Here is a 22,412-nt window from a genome sequence, read left to right on the forward strand (position 1 = left end):
AATAGTTTTGGTTCTTAAATTTCCGCCTTTAAATTTTACACACTTCCATGATTTCGAAACAATTCTGGAAATATTTTCCCCAGTCTGTCGTTCTAACCTTCCAAAAGTGGAAGAATAGCTTACGTAATGTGATAAAAATTGCTCTCCAGGCAGTTTTTATTTGACATATGGAAACAAAAGGAAGTCATTATGCGATAAATAGGTCAGTACTTTATTTAATGGAGAGTAACATCCAATCAGTTGACATGTTGTGTGGCATTGTCTTGATAAAGAACGATTCACCATTTTCTGTTGTTTTTCTTCATTTCATAGGTATCTTGTGGCAAATTAATTTTGTATAGCATTCAGCATTTATTGTTCTAACAACCGGTGAAGCTGTGTTCGCGACGTATCCATTTTAACCAAAGAAACGAGCTACCTTTCCTTGGAAGTGCTCTGCGGATGAACTAATTCGTTTTTCTCAGTTCAACTCGTAACAGTTGCCTTCTGATTATATTAATGCGTTATCACAGGTACTGCTGTCTTCGGTACGCCTAAGGATGCCATTATCTGACGGTAGGCCACATGCCGAACTCCTTCAACTACACTGGGTGATCAAAAGTATTCGGACACCTATGAGTGGACGTGAATGTAGGTTTTGACCATCCTTTGTCTTTATGACGCTCGAAAAGTGCTGCGGAAACTTTCAGCTAGTTGTCTGAAAGCCTTTGGAGAAATTGCAGCCCATTCTTCCTCATTAGCTAAAATCAGAGAAGGCACGGATGTTGGACGTTGCGGTCCGGTGCGAAGTCGGTGGCCTTATTCATCCCAAAAGTGTTCCCTTGGGTCATGTCGGGACTAAGAGCAGGTCAGTCCTTTTCGGGAATGTTATTTTCGGCAAACCATTGCCACATACTGTAGACACTGCTTTTGATATAGTGCATTGTTATGCTGATATAATCAGTCATCGTCTCCGAACTGTTTCTCCATTGTACGCGGTACACAGTGCTGTAAAAATGTGTTAAATCCTTTCGCATTTTTAGCTTTTTGCTAAGTGCATTAAGGATACAATACCCTAATGCAAACAACCTCTTCCGTACTTCACTTTCGCTACTAAACATATGGCAGGTGACGTTCTGCATGCATTCGCCAAACCCAGACCCTTCCATCGGATTGCCAGGGTGTGTAGTTTTATTCATCTCCCCAAATCACTCGTCGTCACTCATGTACCGTCCAGCATCCGCAACGCTCGACGGCCTTGTCCGTTAGTACAAAGAGGTTCGCGTGGTCTTGGTTTAGCTCTGGTTGTTCTTGCCACTTAAATCCCATCAACAACGGTCGAGTTGGGCAGCTTGAGAAGGGTTGAAGTGTCCCTGATAGATTGTTACTCAGCTGACATCTTATGACTAGCCGAACTATTCTGCCGTTACTGCTTCTCTGCTAACACAGTACTGACCGCCAACTTTTATGCTGGGTGGTCCACCTTTCGTGACATCTAACACAGTACTGACCGCCAACTTTTATACTGGCTGGTCCACCTTTCGTGACATCTAATGGTCAGTTCAACATTACATACGGCTGTCTGGATACTTTTGATCAGGTAGTGTACGTTGTGCACAGTATCATTTTTAACAACAATTTCTGAACTGTCCTCCTAAAAATAACAACTGACGAAAAGGTAGCGATCTCACATCCTAGTAACGCCCTCTAGTGGCCGGTTTTGCGGCCCCCATATTACTGATATTCAAACGTTTCACAAAAACGGAATATAGTTGTGATGAGTGACAAGTCCGAGTTTGCCGACAGAGCAGAGTACCGCCCCAGTCGTAATAACATCGAATAATGTGACTAAAGCTGCACTTTGCCGGCATACATGCAGCGTCATATTCAATACATTTCGCGTAATCTTTTGCGAAACGTTAACAAGTGTTGACAGTGTAGTCCTCATTTCACGAGTTACCGGACGCCGTTTATACATCGTTGCATTAAAAGAACAGAACAGATAAATATCTCCAAATATATAATGGAGTGTTTATTGTGATGTTATTACATACCACTTACACTGCAAATCCAAAAAAGGTGTTTAAAGAGTCTGAAGCGTTTCCAGTACAGTGTATTAGTAATTTCCACGGTCGCCCTGTACATATTCTAGTTTTGATCTTTAATAACGTCCACGACTGTTTAACTCACTTAAGCCAATTTAACATTTATTGTACAGTGATAGAGTGTAAATGTGGTTCAGATCTTCAACTATGAAGATACTTGCATTATTTCGTTCCGCTGCATAGCGAAGCGCGAAAGCAAGAATCTACAAAGTCAGATTTTTTACTTGGGGGGAGGAACGTGGCCAATGAAGTGCAACATCGGTTTTACGTCACAAGCAGGACTTAGAACACTTCATAATGGATTAAGTCATACGTAGTCGATCTCTGTAGTTTCTGGTTTTTAAATTATAATGTACGCGCGTGTGTGTATATGTGCTACTTCAAAGCGCTGGTACACGATGGCTCTCCTAAAAACTAGTTGTTTTCGCACCACTTGTTACAATAAAATGATGGGAAACTACGTACCGGTAGGTGAAGGCGTCTCGTATTTGACGCTATTGCATTGAAACTTGCTGACTATGGAACTACATCCATTTTACGCCACGGCGCAATGATGATTTTTCAAAAGCGCGTTGTTTTTGGCGCAATTGGTTATAGTTAAACATTAAATAATGTCTACGGTTGCAGTCTGTAAACATCAGACATCTGCGCAGGGGCGGCGTGGTTGGTAATGGATTTAGCATGCTTAAGTTAAGGAGAGGCGGAGTGCCCTCTCTATTGCCACCCCGTTATCGCCGAGACGGGAAGTGTGCGCCTCAGCTGTCTGTGTGTAGTTCTATTTATTTGTTAGTGAGTGAAAGTTTTTTAATGTTTGCGAGTCTTGTAACTGAGGCGGTACTTGGGGAACCGGTCCGGTATTCACCTAGTCAGATGTGGGAAACCACCCACTTCCGGACGGGGAAGTACATCAACCTTCATCGTTAATCCGCTGGGTGGACTCGAAAGTAGCGCTTTTAACACGCACAGCTATCCGGGCAGGTTACCTTAGTACATTGTGAACTGCCAGTGCAAAGGGAGCAAGTTGGCGTCTTGGTAAATGCATAATTTCTTTCGCCTTATTTTTGCTGAAAGATAGGGCTTTCTTATTAGTGTAGTAGAAGTGTGATCAGCAGAACTCAGTTTTATAAATAAGAGCGCTCTGCCCGCCCAGGAGAGAGTTTGTTAGATTTTTAATGGGCTCAAGGAATATTGAACAGAGAATTACGTGACTGCAGCCCATGTCACTGGCTGATTTTCACCACCTTCGACGATCGCAAACAGAATTAACCCAGACGATTTACGCGCGTCCATTTTCGTAAACAGACTATGTGCTGGTAATTTGCACGACAAATGCAGACGACAACCGACCGCCGCTGGAGAGGGTTGCGGTCACGTTCGACGAGGGGCACGTTCCTTGAGATGTAGGAGGTCGTTTCAGAGCGTGTAGTAACCACGACGGATACCTCGTCTGGCGTTCTTTGCGATGAGAAACACGTCCCTCTGAGGACGGCGAAGTCGTTTCCAAAAAATTCCCCGTCTTATCTAGTACTCTTCAATTAGTGGCGAATAGAAACTTGTTTTCCACACTTCATTACGACCGAGATACCTCTTTTAAATAAAAGGGTCATTTTTGAAAGGGTAGCAGCCAATAATCATAGATGCTGTAGTGAATTATCCCCATTGTAATGTATATGGAGTCTGAGGAGTTCCAGTATACTTGTTAACTGTATAATAGGGTCGACAGACTTCTGAAGTGCAAGACTTGGGGTTACATTCCTTCATTTGAAACAATTATTCTTGATCAGCTGAGATAAGTGGTGGTTAGTGATTTCGTTAGTAAACGACCGCACTAGTAACGCATGATACAGCATTGGGGAACTGAAGTCGTTGATGCAAAGGAAGAATCCTGTATCATAGTGTATGTTATCTAACTCGCTCTGTTTTACGTGCTTATGTTTCTATGTATTTTGGTTCATTTTTAATTTTCTTCATGAATGTATTTTTTTCAGCTGAGCTTGAGACGCTTCTGTCAGATTTCTGAAAGTATTGCAAAAATCATCTGCAAAAGACAGACAGTTTACATTAGCCCATTTGTTGCTTTTCTGAATTATTGGTTCAATTTTGTGTTAGTTCCAAATACTTACATTTTTATAAAACGCAGTTGAGCAGGAAAGGTGATATGCCACGCCTTGTCTAATATCCGTTTTTAACTTAAATGGTTAAGATACCTCTGCTTTGAATTTAACTTAACTGCTTGGTAAGAGTTTCCCGAATTATGTTTGCTGATTTTGCTTTAAAATTGTTTTTTGAAATCAATAAAAGATACTATTATAGGTTTGCTGTTTAACATTGTGGCAAATCATTGACTTTGAGTTAAAAATCCATCCTGTGCAAGATCGTGCTTTTCGAGAACAACTCTGATACTTTCCCAGTTGTTTTTCTAAAGCTTCGTCGATTTTATTGAGGTAATTTTTTGATAATATTTTATGTGACACTGACAGAAATGACATTCCCCTGTAATTGTTGACATTTTTGTCTCCCTTTTAATGAAGCGGGTGCATTAACACTGTTTTCCACTTCCCAGGAAGATTTCTGTTTTCCGGATGTTCTTAGAAAGCAAGTGTAGATCACTTATAACAGTTCCTTCTGAACATTTCCATAATTCTGCTACAATTGAGTCCTTACTACTTGCTTTGTTAACCGGCCAAAGTGGCCGTGCGGTTAAAGGCGCTGCAGTCTGGAACCGCAAGACCGCTACGGTCGCAGGTTCGAATCCTGCCTCGGGCATGGATGTTTGTGATGTCCTTAGGTTAGTTAGGTTTAACTAGTTCTAAGTTCTAGGGGACTAATGACCTCAGCAGTTGAGTCCCATAGTGCTCAGAGCCATTTGAACCATACTTGCTTTGTTGTTTTTGACTGTTTTTGATAGCACATGAATTTCTAGCTCTGTTGATGGGAAATGTTTCTTAAAATTTTCTGCTATTGGTATTCTGATTTGACTATTTGGTCTAGACAGTCTAAGAGCCTGTCAAACTTTTTGCTAATATTTCGCAATTTTCTTTGAAATTGTAATAATATTTTTGTGATTTTCATCTTTGAAACAAATCGTCGTGCTTGATCGACCTTTGAGTAAGTGTTCAAAATTTTCATAGCCGGCCGGGGTGGCCGAACGGTTCTAGACGCTACAGTCTGGAACCGCGCTACCGCTACGGTCGCAGGTTCGAATCCTGCCTCGGGCATGGATTTGTGTGATGTCTTGCGGTTAGTTACGTTTAAGTAGTTCTAAGTTCTAAGGGACTGATGACCTCAGAAGTTAAGTCCCATAGTGCTCAGAGCCATTTCAACCCTTTTAAAATTTTCATAAACAATGCTACGTTTATTTTAGTGAAACTTCGTTGTATTTCTGTAAGCTGATATTTTTCTAATTTTCTTTAGACTTTTCAATATAATATTCGATGTTTCTTCTGTTGTCTGAAATGTTGTGGGTGCTGTTGTTTTTTGAATTTCTCCGCTTTTGAGCGCTTTTGTTCCAGTGCTACATCACAATTCTTGTTCCATCATGTCTTTTTATTCTACACCTTTAATATATGTACGTGTTGTTCATGCCAGTCACCTTTTTTAGTTGTCTCAATTCCTTCTTCTCTAACTTTTTCCGCATTTTCTGTTGTAATATTGGCTCTGCCGGACTTGTGTCTGATTACTTTCTGGGTTATCTTCTTTGTTTTGGATGGGAGAAATCGTATTTTAAACTTAGAGAGGTAATGATTAGAATCAAATTTATCTCCGACCACTTTAACATTCATAATTTTCTTGGTACTCCTTTTGCACACGGCAGTGTGATCCAGTTGAAATTCTCGTAGTTTGTACTTAGTGACATCAAAGTTTTGGCTTTTCGTGGTAGTTTGCGAAAATGTGTAGACATCGTTTTTAACTGGAACGTTTTACACACATTAATCAGTCTTTCTCCGTTTGTGTTTAAGTGTGCTGGATATTCGCCTAAACATTCTTAAACTTCTTTTCCTTCCCAACTTAGCCAAGAACTGTTTTAAGCGTTTTTAGATATATTGCAGATATCAGATTATAAAATATCCCAAAAGTTATTTACTTTCTGTAGAATTCTTGCCTTGCCCCTTTTAGGTGCATGACATGTTCTTGTGGTTGTGGTGGTGGTGTAATTTTAGATTGAATGGTTCAAACATGTTTCACTGGAGCAGCATTTTATTCATTGACTGCTGTTTATTCATTGATTGGAAATTGTATCAGAGAATTGTTGGTGAAACGAAAACGTACATATTTCGGTTTAAAAATAAAATGCTGTTTTAATTCTCAACTTTCTCTGCTATATTTGTGAGGCACTCCGTTGTGACTGCGCTCGATGTTACAAGAGAATTTTACAACAGAGGAATATTACTGCACATCATGCCGCGTGTAACATATACGATAAAATGTTTTACTTACGAACTGATGGTATGTTAAGGGAAATTAGCAGGCTGTTATATGCTGCAGCCAACATATACCCATGTTATCCATGATTAAAACTAAAGCTTGAAACTGACGACAGTGCTGATTCATACCAGAAATGTGCCAGTGCACACAGGTAAAGAAAACTTACAACTTAGGCGCCTTCAACTCCACGGAATCTCTCAGCCAAGAACGTCATCTTCGTTGTGCAGAGCTTCCGCGGTCACTGTAAGGAATACGGCAGTAGATCTACATCCACATCATACTCCGCAAGCCACCTAATGTTGTGTGGTGGAGGGTACTGTTTGTACCACTAACTGAGCTCTCCAACCCTGTCCCACTCGCTAATATCGCGCGGCAGGAATGATTGTCGGAAAGCCTCCGTATTGGCTCTAATTTCTCGAATTTTCTCCTCATGGTCATTACGCGAGATGTATGTGGAGAGAAGTAATATGTTGCCCGACTCTCCCCGGAAGGTGTTCTCGCGAAATTTCAGTAGTAAATCTCTCTGTGACGCACAACGCCTCTCTTGTAACGTCTCCCAATGAACTTTGTTTTCGCATCTCCGTAACGCTCTAATGCCAACTAAACGATCCAGTGACGAAACGTGCCGCTTTTCGTTGGATCTTCTCTCTCTCTTCTATCAGTCCTATGAGATACGGATCTCAAGTAGATGGACAAGACTCAAGAATAGGTCGAACAAGCGCCTTATAAGTCACTTTCTTCGTGGATGAGTTAAATTTCCTTAAGATTCTTCCCATGAATGTGAGTCTGGAATCTGCTTTTCCCACTATTAGTTTTATATGGTCATTCGCCTTAAAGTCGCTCCAGATAGTTACTCCTAGGTGTTTTACGGCAAATCTTGTTCCCAGCGGTTTGTCAGCAATAGTGTAGCTTCGAAAGAAATAACATAGAAAGACTAATTGGAAAATCAAAGCTGAGGTAAGGCTGCGATGAAATACAAGAACATGTCAAAGAAATAATAGACTAACTGAAATATTTCTCTCTATGAGCGACGGTAAATACCCTTGGTGATGCCCTCCACCTAATATGGTTGTAACATTTGTTTTCCGTAAAATACAATTAGAAAACACTGTTTTGCAAGTTCATTCAATATATAATAAAATTTGTTATTACTTATTGAATCTATTTACACTGAGCGGACTGTTGTACTAAACGGACATGCCGCTTGTAATGTGTGAGCAGGGCAGTTGCCCTGTGTCTGCCACAACTTTAACGCGGTCTGTCATAACTTACGCGATTCTGGCTACAAACCGTAAAATTGTAGATAAATGGAGAACGTAGCGTGACCGACGGGCAGCCTGGAACGAGAGCGAGCAGGAGCTAACTATAGCTCGAATCGTGCTCGCTACGATGAGCGGATTCGTCCTAGCCAGTGATCTCCGCGTAACACGAATGCCCAGCAGAGGTTGTCTAGGTGTGCTGGGAGGCTTTCGTCGCCACCATGTTGTTACAGTCTGAAATCTTTCACGTAACTTCGTACTACTATTTCCACAGGAATACAAGCAACCAAGCATACATTAAACGAGTACAGCGACAGATACGTTTTATATTTATGACCACGTAAATAAGATTTGGAATCATTTCATTTACAAGTTGATCGATTAAATTGACTGTGGCTCGTTATGTGCTTAGAATCTTGCCTACCTACTTACTTTGTTTTACAGTATCAATATTTGATCTTATGCAGCAAAAATGAGAATACTTGTTCTGCTAACAGAAAAGGTATGGTTGTGTGAAGTCAGTGATTTAAACATCCTGCAAAAGACTATTAAAATAGTTTTTAAATCGAAATGCCACTTAGTTTTCTTTTATGCTGTCACAAGAAGTTTAATTTAACGAACACATTTACACATTGCTGACCGAATAATAAACATTCCGAAGGGATATATTAATTTGCAGACTGAATCTAAATTAGTGTGTAATTCTCACATGCAGCCAAAGACAAACAGTTTACCTGGAGTTTAATACTCCACAAATAAACGACGACTCAGTTTTAAGACATAACGATCGTTTTCTTGAACTTTCGCAAGGTCGAAGACGTATGGAACAGTAAATGAATCTAAAGCAGTCAATCAGTTGCAGCTTGGTTAGCTGCTTTGGATTCATTTAATGATCTGTAACCGTTGCTGAAGCGCATCCATGTTCAAATTATTGAACGTGTGGAACACTTCAGCGTGTTTTGCGCGCACGCCAGTATTTGCCACCTTTCATTGATGCTAAAATACAGGGTATTCGGTAATTCTCGTTACAAACTTCTGGACTGGTAGAGGAGAATGAATACATAATATTTTTAACAGGAACTCGAGTCCGGTAATGTACCATTTCTGTTCTACGACGGTTTCATTTCAGATGTGTAATGCGTTCACGCCTGTTTCCGCACAAGACAACTTGTCATGCATACTTGGTCTTCCTACAAAACGTATTTGACCCGTTCTTGAAAGCTGTGCCACTGCATTTACGACAGGAAATTAACTCAAGCAGAAGTGGATAAGTTAAACATCTGAACTGAAACCGTTGTAGGACAGAAACGGTGAGTTTCCAGACATGGGTCCCTATTCAGTATATTACGTACTCACTCCCCTCTACAAGTCCTAGAAGTTTGTAAAGGGAATTTACGAGGACTATGCGTTATTTACAGTTTATGTTGTAATATTGCTATAAACGAAGACTGAATGTAATGCTAGCATCATAAGGTCAAGAAATCGAGCAATAGGAAGAGAGGAAAAAAATGTAAACTAGGGTAAAGAAGAGAGAAACACTTGTAGGAAAGTGACCTCAGTGACATTGGCGTTCGTGAAGAGAAAGCAAACCAATACCGAATACGAAGAAAAAATAGTGAATCACTGATTGTTTGAAAAAGAACCGTAAATATTTGAAAATGTGATAAGAATAAAGTTAGCATCGTTTTCTTCAGCTCGTCCTCGCCAGCTTGTGATGAATGGTTCTATAGTTGTAGCCAATTTACAATTTTTGACGAACAGCAGCTCTTTGTTGGGTATCATACTCACCTCCTTGAAATGGATAAGTATAAAATTAAACAAGTCAGTCACTTCGAGCTAGCTTTTGACAGTGCAGTGTTTCACTAGGTATGGCCCTATTGGAAGTGATATACCTAGGGTTGCCATACGCCACGGATTTCACGGACAGTCCGCGATTTTAGGGTAAATGAAAACGTCCGGGCCGTAAAGGCAAATGTCCGCGATATTTGCTGGATTTGAAGTCAACTTCCGGTAACTTCAAAAATTGCTGTCAAAGAAGCATCAATATGTTATCACATTATATAAAATCCAAACAGAACAGAACAGCTTTCAAGATATGGAAGCAATGGGCAGTCAGGCTCAGGCGTACGGTACATCCTCTTCGATTTGCGACATTGCGAGTTGTCGATACAGTGGGCGGTCAGTCATCTCTGGTAATGAAGAGTATTATCGTCTTGATTAGCTTGTTGAATGTTCGCATGGTTTGTTGTGCTTGCGATTTCGTTGTGTTATATTGTATTAAATAGTTATTATTTTCCTGGTGGTTTAATAATGTCGACTAGACGGAAGGTTAAGTACAGGGAGGAATATACTGAACAGTTTCCAAGTATAAAGCTAGGAAGAACTGAATACGAAGCTTTCTGCAAAATTTGCGGGTGAGTAACATTACGATTATACATAGACCGATTGAAATCGTTGTTTTCCTAGAAAAATTATTCTATTATACGTTTTTCCTCTTCACAGTTCCTACATTTCAATCAGTAATGGACAGAAGAAAGGAATAGGTTAACAGTAAAATCAGTTAATGCAACGATGCAAATACAGTACAATATGAAAAATGTAAGTTGCAGTGAATTTCATAAACTGATTGAGAAACAGATTAAGTTCCTTTCATCTATTCAAGATTCTGAGAAATACGATTGGTATAAGAAAAGCTCAAATGATGACAATAGAACTTCGTGTACTGAATAATGTAATGCATATTTTTATTTTTTGTAATAAATGCTTTCTTAATGAAGCAGTCCTTCCTAAACTCTGGATCATTAACTAAATGCACATTTCCCTTAGCTTATGGGCATGAGGACTCCTTATTCCGAGATTATGGCAACCGTAGATATGCCGTAATGTTTTTCTTACTTGTAAATTTTGGTACAACTTGACACTTCTCATGCTAGATAATCATTGATTAAAAAAATGGTCTAGAAACCTTTAAAAGTTTGGCTTGGCGATTATTCGTTCAGCCACACAAATATCTTGACGGTTAGATTGTTAACTGGGGTACAGTCCCAAGAACTGATCACTACCGTCTCAAATTCAAATTGCTGGTGCTGGATGCGGACGAATGACATGCCGTTGGAATTTTCACGGCGGATAAGTAGCATATTCCCGGTTCAAAAAGGACAGCTCAGACCTGACTTGAAAGATTTCATAGATTTATGCCGAAACTCATGTGCCAAGAAGTAAACATGGTGTTTCAGGTGGTCGCTCTGTGGTCGGAAAAACTCTCCTGCTCAGAAGAAGAGTCCATTAAATGTATTGGAAATGTCTCTTTCTCTGAGGGTATTTCTTAATGCCTGCTAAAGGAGGCTAATCAAAGTTGATCGGCCAAGGTTTAACTAAACTTGGCGCAGTGCTGTTTACTGAATCGTCGTTAATATTCAGTGACCGCTCTTTTAATTGTCAAGTAAAGTGTTTGCAGGGATAGGAGATAATTCTGTCATTGGCAGCGAAATGATGGAACATAAATATAGTTAATGGGTAGTGACTATGGTTTGCTGTACTTTTCGTATATGGGCTGAAAGGACGGGCTCACACGTTACAAAGCAGGAGCGGGGGAGGATGTATAGTCAGAACTCCCTAGTGGAGATTAAGTAAGGTGCAGCGTGCAGCTTTATACATCGCCACGTATTTCAATCTGTGAATTACCCCAAGAGCCATCATAAAAAACTGAGCAACTCTTACGCAGTCCGTTAGCAGGTACCCAGAATGTTTTTAATTCCAAAGAGTGGTGACAGTGAAAGATTCTTCTTGGCTTGGAGGAGATTTCAGTTCCACATCGCTCGAGGCGCTGAAGAAAGGGAAAAGCGTTTTCATTTTGATCTTCACGTAAGGCGTAAACCTATGATATATTTCAGAAAAAGATTTATGCGAGAGAAATGCCTCGTTTCTGTGCTGGCTTAAAAAGAAAGAATTTGTGTGTCGGTATATAGAACTGACACACAAGACATTCTCGTTTAGGTATTCTCTCTGTCTCTCTTCCAGTTGTTTGGTATAATCTAAGTTTGAAATAAATGGAACCTTACTTGGGACTTTGCGTTAATTTACAGGGTAATACAAATATCTTGACTCCGTGTACGTCGCTTTTGGGGAAAATATAAACACATTGCGCGTGTGGTACTTAGCATGCCTTCCGTAACCGACCGTCTCAGACAAAAAAGTAATAGCAATATAACACGCAGGCTACAAAACACTTGCGGCAAAGGAATAAATAAAAAGATGAGGCGAATTACACAAATAGGTACTAATAATTCAAAACTCTCACATTTATGAATGACTCTTGTGCAGTCGTCCTTTCTGTGGAGTTCTTACTCGTCTGTAAGTGAGCATATGCTGCGAAAGATTATCTACCACATAGTTGAAACTTTCAAATTTGGAATTATCTGTTTTTACAAGTTCATCTACTATAGTAGATGAAATAAATGGAGCAGTAGATGAACTTGTAAAAACAGATAATTCCACCTTTGAAAGTTTCAACTATGTGGTAGATAATCTTTTGCAGCATATGCTCACTTACAGACGAGTAAGAACGCCACAGAAAGGACGACTACACAAGAGTCATTCGTAAATGTGAGAGTTTTGAATTATTAGTACCGTACCCATTTGTGTAATTCGCCTCATCTGTTTATTGAATCCTTTGCCGTGAGTGTTGTAGCCTGCTTGTTATATTTCTATTGCTTTTTTGTCTGAGACGGTCGGTTATGATTATCATTTCTGTTGATAAAAAAGTGCGAAGTTTGGCTTGCTGTTTTCTGGCTGTATGAGTTACTTTCATTTGGTAAGTAATTATTGTTGTTGTTATTATATGCTGTAACTTGCTGCAACGCTGCTGTATAAATTTTATAGAGTAAAGTTACTTCGCTACTTTATAATTTACCATTACTGTGGAATTGGTGGGCGGTTAGAAAATTTTACTACTAACACATCTACAAAAGTAGACCATAGGTATAAAATATTGACTACCCCTGCTGTAAGATATAGGTTAAATCATTTTGCACAGACTTGCAAATTGCTCAATTGGAACTTTTTCGTATAGGACATTCAGTTTTATTGGGCGTGTCATTTGAGTATATGAAACATGCAAAATTTCACGGTCGTTCGGAGACTTTTAAGTTCAACCGTTGCGCCCCCTTCCCCGACCCCCTAGCTAACTGACGGGAGAAATAGCTCGAAGACCGGAGGAAAACCAGAACATGCAATCTCTAATAGGATTGTGCCTAGTGACGCACTGCATCGTTTCAAAATTTTTGGGTTGGGCATAGGTTTATCTTCTATTTGACATTCACAGTTTCAGTTTAACTGAGAACGAAGCATTTCCGAGAGGCATCCACTGCTCCAGCCATGAAGAAAGTCCTATTTTATTAATTATTTTATTGTTCTTGAAAGCGTGGCTTCATTTTACTTTCAGCGAAGGACTCTGCACATTCTGATTTTCAGCTTACACAAGTGTCGGAATGGTACGTACCATTGCACCGACGAATGAAGCCTTTGTTTCATTGATAATTTTTTTGAAATCTCCTTACGACTTAACCAAGTTATCATCTCGGAAGCCGTTACAAGCATATGTCATTACCATAGTTTTCCATCGGCGTATCCCAATCGCTGCGTCACAGTATTCCAGGCGTTCACACAATGTCAGGTGCCAAGGAACGACGTAAATAACGGAGAGCGGAGTGTCACAAAGAGGACGGACTACGAACGAGTACTCATTTTCTCGCCGCTGTACAGCGGCAACCATGGCAGCAGCAGCAGCGGCGGCGGCCCCTCGCCTTATTGACGCTGTTTTGTCGACACAGGGTGACTCGAAAGTAACGTAGGTTTCCCCAATGCATGTTAACCAGAGACTCACCACTGGCGAGCCGCCCAGCCAGTTAGTTGTCTTGCGAAGAAAATTATTAAATTTAACATTAAAAATATTACGGAGTAAAATAAAAGCATTTCACGAAGCTTTATTAAGTAAATGAAAGAAAATTACGAATTAACTCATATAGTTGGTATATTTATGGAGAAGAGAATTAAAACGGGTGCGTGGCTGCAAGCGAGTAATTAATGTTGTGAGGCAACTATTCAGCCATTTACGCCAAAGACCCAAAAGTAATACGAAACCTTTATAGGATATAAAACTTATTAGTCTATGTGCTCATTGAATATCATTCAAAAGTATGCTCCCAAAATAATAATTGCCGTGTGTTTTAATTTCCGTCTTGGCGAGACTGGCTTAGTGTTGCATCCACCTCCCCATCACCTCACCAACCCACGGATCAGCCCATATCAAATCAACCAATGTATGTGCCCCATAGAGTTAATAAAGAACAATATTTCACAATCTTTCGTTGCATCCCACACAGTTCATTTATGCTTGAAATTACAAGTTTGCTAATTTTTTGAAGGTACAATGAAACAGAACTGCTCGAACTTTAAAACCATCCCTGCTAGGAACATGGAAGTGGTGTCAGTGTAAAGGTCTTAGTGTAAGCCATGGTTTGTCATGAATGTAGTAATATAATGCTAGTTGTTTAAATGTGTTCTTGAGAAATAAAAATAGTAATATTGTTTTTCTGTAATACAACCAATGCTTTTCTTCAAAAAACAAGTTTAGGTATTTGGCTTACTACGAAATTAAATGTCAGTTCATTGTGTAGTAAATACCTGGTAAGGTATGTAAGTAATAAGAGTTATATAAAATAGAAAAACTGCTGCACAGAAATGACTTTAATCATCATCTGCATTTTTATTAGAAGAGCTGCCAATTTTCTGATTCTGAGGATAAAAATAAATGAAATAAAAATGCTACACAAAGCCACTTTGAAGTATTTTACTTGGAACCTTTCCTGTATGTTGCCTTCCATTTATATGTATTTTTTAATAAGAAGCGTTCTTATCATCTCATCTGAGATCAGTATGTAGAATCTTCCAGTAGACATCCTTTCTTTGAATGTGATTAGCTGGCACATCCGAGTTTCCAGGCTGTAGGTAAGGAATAGAAAAATGAAATACCAGATTCTTGTAGACGAAAAGCTGTAACTTCGAATTTCTTAGATTGATGGTACTTTTCAAGAATGCAAACAACTTCCCACCAACTTTGAGAACTGCCACTATTGGTTAAGGCAATTGTAAACAATCAAGCTTCAGTGGAATTCAAATCCTCTAAGCATGTATGCTGTTCAGAAATGGTTTGCATACTTGATTAACCAGTAGATGATGGCTTAATCGCAGCTTGAAATTCAAATACCTGAATGAGAGAGTCCCTTAGATGGTTTTTAAAGTATTCAACTGGGGCAATAATCTTATTTAATTTTTCCAGCATTCCTCTTGTAAAATTGCTTTAGAAGCTCATCTTTTGACAGCGCCCCAAAGTCCATCAAAGCACCTTAACCATATGAAGTGTCAAAATAGTGCCATTCTGCATCAAAATTGTAATAGGTCGTGTGTGTTGAGCATTGTTTCAGTTTTTGTTGTGCAGCACTACCATCGGAGTAGTGGATTATCTTTTTCGTGCTGGGCAATTTTTCTTTTGATATTGAGCTCAGTTTTGATGTTAACATTGTGTTCCAAGTAGTCAGAACTGAAGACATTATTTAGACATTTGAATTCATTGTAGTATGCAACAAAAGGAAACAGAATGTTGTGGCTAGTGGTCTAGTGATAGAGCTTAATTTTATATCGGAGCACTAATATGCAATTACCTTCAAAATAACACTTTATTATGGCTTTTACCTCTTGTAAGTTATTTTGTACAAACAAAAAACTACCACTTTCTTCACCAAACATTAACCAACATCAGAAGCTCAGGTCAGTTATTTTCAAAAGCAGCTTCATTGATGACTAATTCAGTACTAGAACAGCAGACAAAGTGGCAGTCTTAGAACAGTGGGAAGGGGTCCCCTAATGAGACACTTTAAAAATCAACAAAATGATAAAAAGTTAAACCTATATGTTTTCCTTTCAGCTACTCAGAAATGTGGTACATTTCTAAAGATCGTAACATTCTTCATTTATTTCACTTGTTTGTTTTGAAATACTGAAATTAATACTTACCAGCAGAAGAATAAACACCTTCCTTTCAGATTATTTTTGACTATTTGATTGTAGTTGATCCACTCATTTATTACTGCCATATCTTGGATATTATAAAAGACATGAATCAGCTATGTCCTGCTGGCAACTTTAGTTGAATAATTGAGAATTATTTGCTATACAATGTCCAGACCATGCTGTATAACATTATAAAAGGTAACAGCTTTGAGTTTCTTCTTTCCCTCTTTGTTCACTGTTACTTTGAGATGTAGTTTTATGAGAATTATGACTTTCATCATGAGATGCGACATAGTTGGAGCAGAATTTGCCAGTGATATAGTAAGATATTTATATATTTTTTATTCCAGTTATGTGCCCTGAAAATATTTATGAATCTATTTATTACTTTCAATTAGTAATGATCATCTTAAGGCCTGTGCAGACACAGTATGTCTGTCTGCTGATATTTGAAGAAGATGAAGATGATCAGTACCAACCAAAATTAATACTGTGATTTATAAATATTTTTGTGGTCTGAAACTAGAATAAGAAGTATATAAATAACATTAGTACCTTTTTCACTTGGTACGCTGTCAAGGTGCACTCGTGTCTCATCAGTCTTCTTCACATAGTTTGGGAGATTTCGGTGAATCTTCTTCATTGTTCCCACTAATGATGTTTTCTTATGTTGAAGTTTCTTGGCAACCTGAAGGGATGAAAAGGAGTTACCTGTTGTCACATTCCTTCTTGGTTTAGAGATGACTCCATGAGGCAAGGAACACCATACTCTCCCAATTCTTACCGAGGTATAGAAAGGTTTTACAAATGTTCTTGGATGCTACATTTGCAACCGTCAAAAATTTGTGATCGTATTTGTAAAGTTATATTTGTCATAAACTGGGTAGACCTGCATCTTGCTTTACTTGGAAGTAAGTGCACATCGGCTGTAATATTTTCACCAGAGTGGTAACAGCAGAGGCAGTTTTGTCTGAAGTTATTCCGCATTTCAGAAATAAGAGTGACTATTTCATAAGGAATGTATTGTGATCAGGATGACTTGCCATAAAAGTGGAGAAATCTTTCTGTTGTCTTTTTGTCCTGATAAAATTAGGACCCCAGTAACATGACCAAAAGTCTCAAACAAAATCCTGTAGCACAAGAAGTACCTCCGGCATACATGATAATAGTCACTGCCTTCAAGTCCTCCAGTGTTACTGTCAAAGTAACATTTTTTGTTTCATTCCAAGTATTCGATTTTGTGTGTTTTAGAGCACTTATTAATCAAAAAGAAGTAGGGAGGCACTGATGTTTGAGTCATCCCTTTGTGGCAGGCATATGCAGTGGAGCATCCTGTCTCCCTCAATACATTCAAAGCAGCTCTTCTTCTAGGTTAATAATCAGTTGCCTCTGGTAGACAGTCATCAACTGAATTCGATAAGCCACCTTCTGATTCAGTACCCAAGTTATCGAGAATATACAATCTCCTCTCTTGTAAGACTGCACTGACTCAACGTAATTATAAGAAAAAAAAAAGTAAAACCACACTCACTGATGTGGTGAGTAACGAGCTACACATGAAACATTTCTGAAAAGTTATGTTACAATTTCTAGCATGAAAAGCTTTCCGACAAGATGTACATTACCATTAGAGCCAGAGTTCATTGACCAAAACAATACGCAATGCATGTACCTTTGCAGTAATGAGGACACCAGTATTCTAACAAAGAGTTACACAAGGGATCGATTGACTTCTCCCACTGTTCTAGGTGTACTTCATGAAATTTCCATGAAATCATGAAAATTTATAAAATTGCAGTGCACTATTGCCGAAAGTAGAAGAAACGAGGAAAAGTCAATAGGTTGGGTGGAAGGATATTAAAAACTGATTTCATTATTTTGGAAGTAAAAATTGAAAGGTGTCTTTTGACTCCTTTTGCTGTCCTACTGTTAGTAACACCAGTAAGTACCGAATTATATTAACTCACACTCTTCTATATCTCTACTTCAATACTTCCTGTTTTTGTATTAGTGAGCAATAGATCAAATGTCATTTGAAAGATTTAATCAGTTTGTAATGGGAAGAAATGTAGGCAAGTAGGCAAAATGTTGACAACATAATGTGTCTGGATTTCACTTCAATATTTCTTAGACATGAAAGAGTTCCAGCTTTTTTTTCCCTTCTGTATGTATGTATTAAGCCATTGATAGGTAATGAATTTTTATTGTGGATGAATCTAGTCATCATTCTAATTTTTGTCTGTCACTTTTATCACACTTTAAGTTCTTCCGGTATCTTAATATTGTAATGAGAAGATAGATACTTCTGTACTCGGTTGTATGGGAACTCCTGTACTCAGTTGTATGGGAACACATGATGAAAGCTTCTTCACACTCCTCTGCCTTTTGATTTGCATCAGAAATAATTATTTTGGTTGTAATTTTTTTTTGGATTTGACACTGAGTGAAGCATTTGTGTTTGGCAGTTGTCTAAATTTATTGTTTTTGTGTTTTGCAGGTGCCTTAGAAGAGGAATGTGACAGCCGTGACAAGGACCACCAGCTGTTGAATGGAAAACAGCGTCATCAGCTAAAGCATAGAGAATTATTCCTGTCACGTCAGGTTGAAACGCTACCAGCCACACACATTAGGGGGAAATGTTCTGTTACCTTACTAAATGAGACTGAGTCTTTGCTCAGCTATCTCAATAAAGACGTAAGTCTCCATATGTACTTCAAATTCAAAGGACTTTTTTCTATAAAATAAGTTTTGTGAAACAATTTTTACAGGCTAATGCATATCTAACGAAATATATCACAAAATACGTGAATGGGACATAATTTTTGGTCTGGAAAAATGTAAATGGTTTAAACAAAAAATATATGATGCGTCTTTGTCATAGTTTGGGTAGCCACAGAAATTGTTCTTCAGTGATGAAAAAGAGCCAAATTATCTTAAACATTGAAGAGCTACCATCAGTATTAGTAATCTACTTAAGAAGCAAAGTTTTCTCATTTCCATTCGCCTGCATAAGTTGTGTCATAATTGTTTTACATTAATGAACATAGAAATTAATAGCCTTTCTGTGTTAAGTCTTCTACTTGGTGAGCAGTATGTGTCAATTTGGAGCTGTAGGGGTGCCTTTGTTAAGTAGGAGATATTGCACTGATTACTGTACTGATACAGTATCACTTGGTTGTAAAATAAATATGTTTTTAGTTTCAAATGCTGAATTTCTAATCAGGTTTTTATTTATCAAAAGTAGCCAAATTTTAATTATGCCTTTTAATCCCAAATAGGCTATTGTTTCATTCCATTATGGATCTAACAATTTTTTGAGACAATGTATTGATCAAGAAATATGTTACTTTTACAAAGCCAGCACTACACCAGGAAAAATGAGATACAGGCATGTCATTCATTATTAGTAAAGTAAATGCAAAATGGAATAAATAAATTGACAAGAGGGTTGAATTCATTTAGATTCTAAAGTTTTGTGCTTGCTATCCTGTTTTGTGCTTGCTATCCTTGACAGTACACCATTCCTAGACTTCTCTTATTTCTTATGTGCCTAACAAGAGTAACTTGTGATTCTGAAAGATTGTGGAAATATAATTAACACGATCATTTAGTCATTAAAGTTGTATGTCTATATTTTTGGTTGTTTTGTCAATACTCTTTTATAGTATTTTAACAATAAAAAAATAAATGTTTCAAATTGTGTTTCTTTGTCTCTTCTTTCCAGGATACTTTCTTCTATTGTCTGGTATTTGATCCAACACACAAAACACTTCTTGCAGACAAGGGGGAGATAAGAGTCGGTAGCAGATACCAAGCAGAACCAACACCTCTGCTTAGAGAAGGTTAGATGTCTAGCTTAATCCAGTAGTTAGTCAGCTACAGCAGTATTTAAAAATGGATCCCTTAAAACAAATACAGCATTTTGTGAAGCTTGATATGCAATGTACAGACTACATTAAGCTATATATTACCCTGGCAGGTACAGCTGTGCATTGAAATGATTAAAATTCTATTTTATTGTAGTTTTTCAACTAAATAAAAAATTTTAAGTTGGTCACTATATTGCATTTTGATATGTGACACGAACATTTGTCACAGATTAAAACTATGAGAGACAGCAATTAGCTGAAGTGTCTGCAAAGTCAACAGCCCCAGTGCCCTGCGTCCAACCTAAAGGTTCATTGATACGAGAGGTGTTTTTCAGTAGTAGTTCTTCTGTGCAGAAAAAGAGTCCTGTTGATTGCCCTATTATGAATTCTTATTTGCACAGTTGTATGCAAAGAAGATTATGGAAAAGTATATGTAGAGGTATATATAGAACTAACAATGTTCAGTGAAAGTATTTCTTCTGTGGAGATGCAGCTTTTCTGTCTTTTGGATTCAGAACTAGTAATGTACACGTTGTATTTAGGGAAGAGGGATGCCTGTTAAATGTAAGTTACAGGTCTGTATGCACTGCTGCTGTTATTCTATGAATAAATTCTTTTAAATTTTAGTCTGGCATTTATTTTCTGCGCAAATATACCTTTTCTTAGTTTTAAGTTTCTGTAATGAATTCAGTGGTATTAAGTATCAAAGAAAGTCAGTTATGTGCCACACTTTTGTAAAGAACTAATAAAACTCTTAAATGAAGTGGTTGTTTAATGAAGCAGTTTGATCTGCTCCGCGAGCCATCATATGTTGTATAGCAGAGGTTACCATGTACTGTTGCTGTTCATTTCAGGTTCTGTTCCACTCGCAAACGGAGGTGGAGAGGGGGGAGGAGAGAAAAGAAAACCATCTATATGTTGGTGGCACTGGAATTGTTTTGCAGTAGCACCAAATGCCCATTCTCTAAATTTTCTCAAGTGTTTTGTGAAAAGAAAGTTTTCCTTCTAGGGGTTCACATTTGAGTTTATGAAGCATCCACACGAGTTGATCGAACATACTGGTAACAAACCTAGCAGCATGCTTCTGAATTGCTTCGATTTCTTCCTTAAATCCAATCTAGTGAGTACCCCAAACACTTCATCGGTATTCACTAATCAGTCACACTAGTGTTCTATACCCGGTCTCCTCCTCTGTACATGAGCGGCACTTCCTTAAAACTCTCTCAATAAACAGAAGTCAACTATTTGCCTTCTCTACTACCGTCCTCCCTCAGCAAGTGGCTGAAAGTGAAAACAGTAACCATCTGTAGACCTATGACAGCACTGAGGTATCGCCATAAAGACATTTACAAAATCATATTATGGTACTGCAGCTGTCAGGAATCAACTCACGCCAACTCGACTACAGCCCGTTCCATATTGTATCACTTTCCAGCATTACACCTAGGTATTTAACTGATGCTACTTTGTTAAGCAGCAACTCCTCGCTGCTCTATTTGGACAGTACAGAGTGTTATTCCTACTCATTTGCTTTAACTTACATCTTTCTACATTTAGAACAAGCTGCCATTCATCACTTCAAATAGACATTCTGTCCAAGGCATCCTGTATCTTTCTACAGCCACTAAACCGCAGTACTTCCCCATATACTACAGTGTCATCAGCAAACATTCACAGATTGCTGGTCACCATATCCATGAGATCATTTATGTATTTAGAGAGCAAGAAGTAGTCCTACCACACTTCCCTGGGGCACTCTTGAAAATACACTGGCCATTAAGGACAATGTACTGAGTTTTATTGCTTCAGAAGTCTTCAAGCCACTCACATATCTGAGAACCTGGTCCATATATTTGGACATTCTTTAAGTCATCCATTGAGGACAAGAAGAAGAATTTGTTATATTCAAATTCTACAGCTAAATGATGTTATAATATTGGTCAGTAATTTTGTGAGTCTGTTCTTCTGCCCTTCTTATATGCGCTTTTTTTTCCAGTCACTTGATACTTTGCACTGGGCTATATATTCGTAATAAATACAAGCTAAGTAAGGTGCGAGTGCTGCAAAGAAAGTACTCTCTGTAGAACCAAATTGGGATCCCATGCGAGCTGATGACTTATTTGTTTCCATCTCTTTTCAGTTGCTTCTTAATGCTACAGATGCCTGTTTCTATGCCCTCATACGGGGGTCTGGGCATTGGTCAAATTATGGTATATCTGTATGATTCCTTATGTGAATGATATTTTAAACATGAAATTTAAAACTTCAGCTTTCCTTTTTCAGTCTTCTATTACCACACCAGACTGGTCAGTGAGTGACTGGATACAAACATTTGTTTGACGTAGGATCAGAGTTTTCTTGAGTTCTCTGCAAAATGGTCATTAAGGTATGGCAGCGAAAGTTTTTGTATGATCCACATTCTAATCTTTTTATACATGTTGTCATCTTTAATCTGAAGACTGGTTTAATGCAGTTCTCTGCTCTATCCTATCATGTGCAAGTCTCTTCTATTAACTTTTTCCTTTCGACATTTCCACATTGGTTTTTGACCTCTGCTTCCTCAGCATTTTCCAAATTTTTTTTTTATTAAACCATGCTGGGTCTTTTCCGTTCTTAATCTGCTTACTCAGCCCATACTTCTCCACAGCATGATTAATAATCAGTGTAAACTTTAACATGAAGATCACAGAAACAGTGAGGGACTG

The 22,412-nt window shown here is 38.3% G+C and overlaps 1 protein-coding gene across 3 annotated transcripts in view; it reads left to right on the top strand.

Moving 5' to 3' along the window:
- The window catches only part of LOC124787791 (metastasis-associated protein MTA3), a 221,515-nt gene that overhangs the window by 153,596 nt on the left and 45,507 nt on the right, over positions 1 to 22,412 (top strand). For all 3 annotated transcript variants that reach the window (XM_047254701.1, XM_047254712.1, XM_047254719.1), the window contains exons 4-5: positions 18,336 to 18,532; positions 19,563 to 19,680. In XM_047254701.1, the coding sequence (XP_047110657.1) occupies positions 18,336 to 18,532; positions 19,563 to 19,680 (315 nt within the window). The remainder of the gene's footprint in view (positions 1 to 18,335; positions 18,533 to 19,562; positions 19,681 to 22,412) is intronic.

The sequence above is a fragment of the Schistocerca piceifrons genome, chromosome 1 (genome assembly GCF_021461385.2).
Source record: "Schistocerca piceifrons isolate TAMUIC-IGC-003096 chromosome 1, iqSchPice1.1, whole genome shotgun sequence".
Taxonomy (NCBI): Eukaryota; Metazoa; Arthropoda; class Insecta; order Orthoptera; family Acrididae; genus Schistocerca; species Schistocerca piceifrons.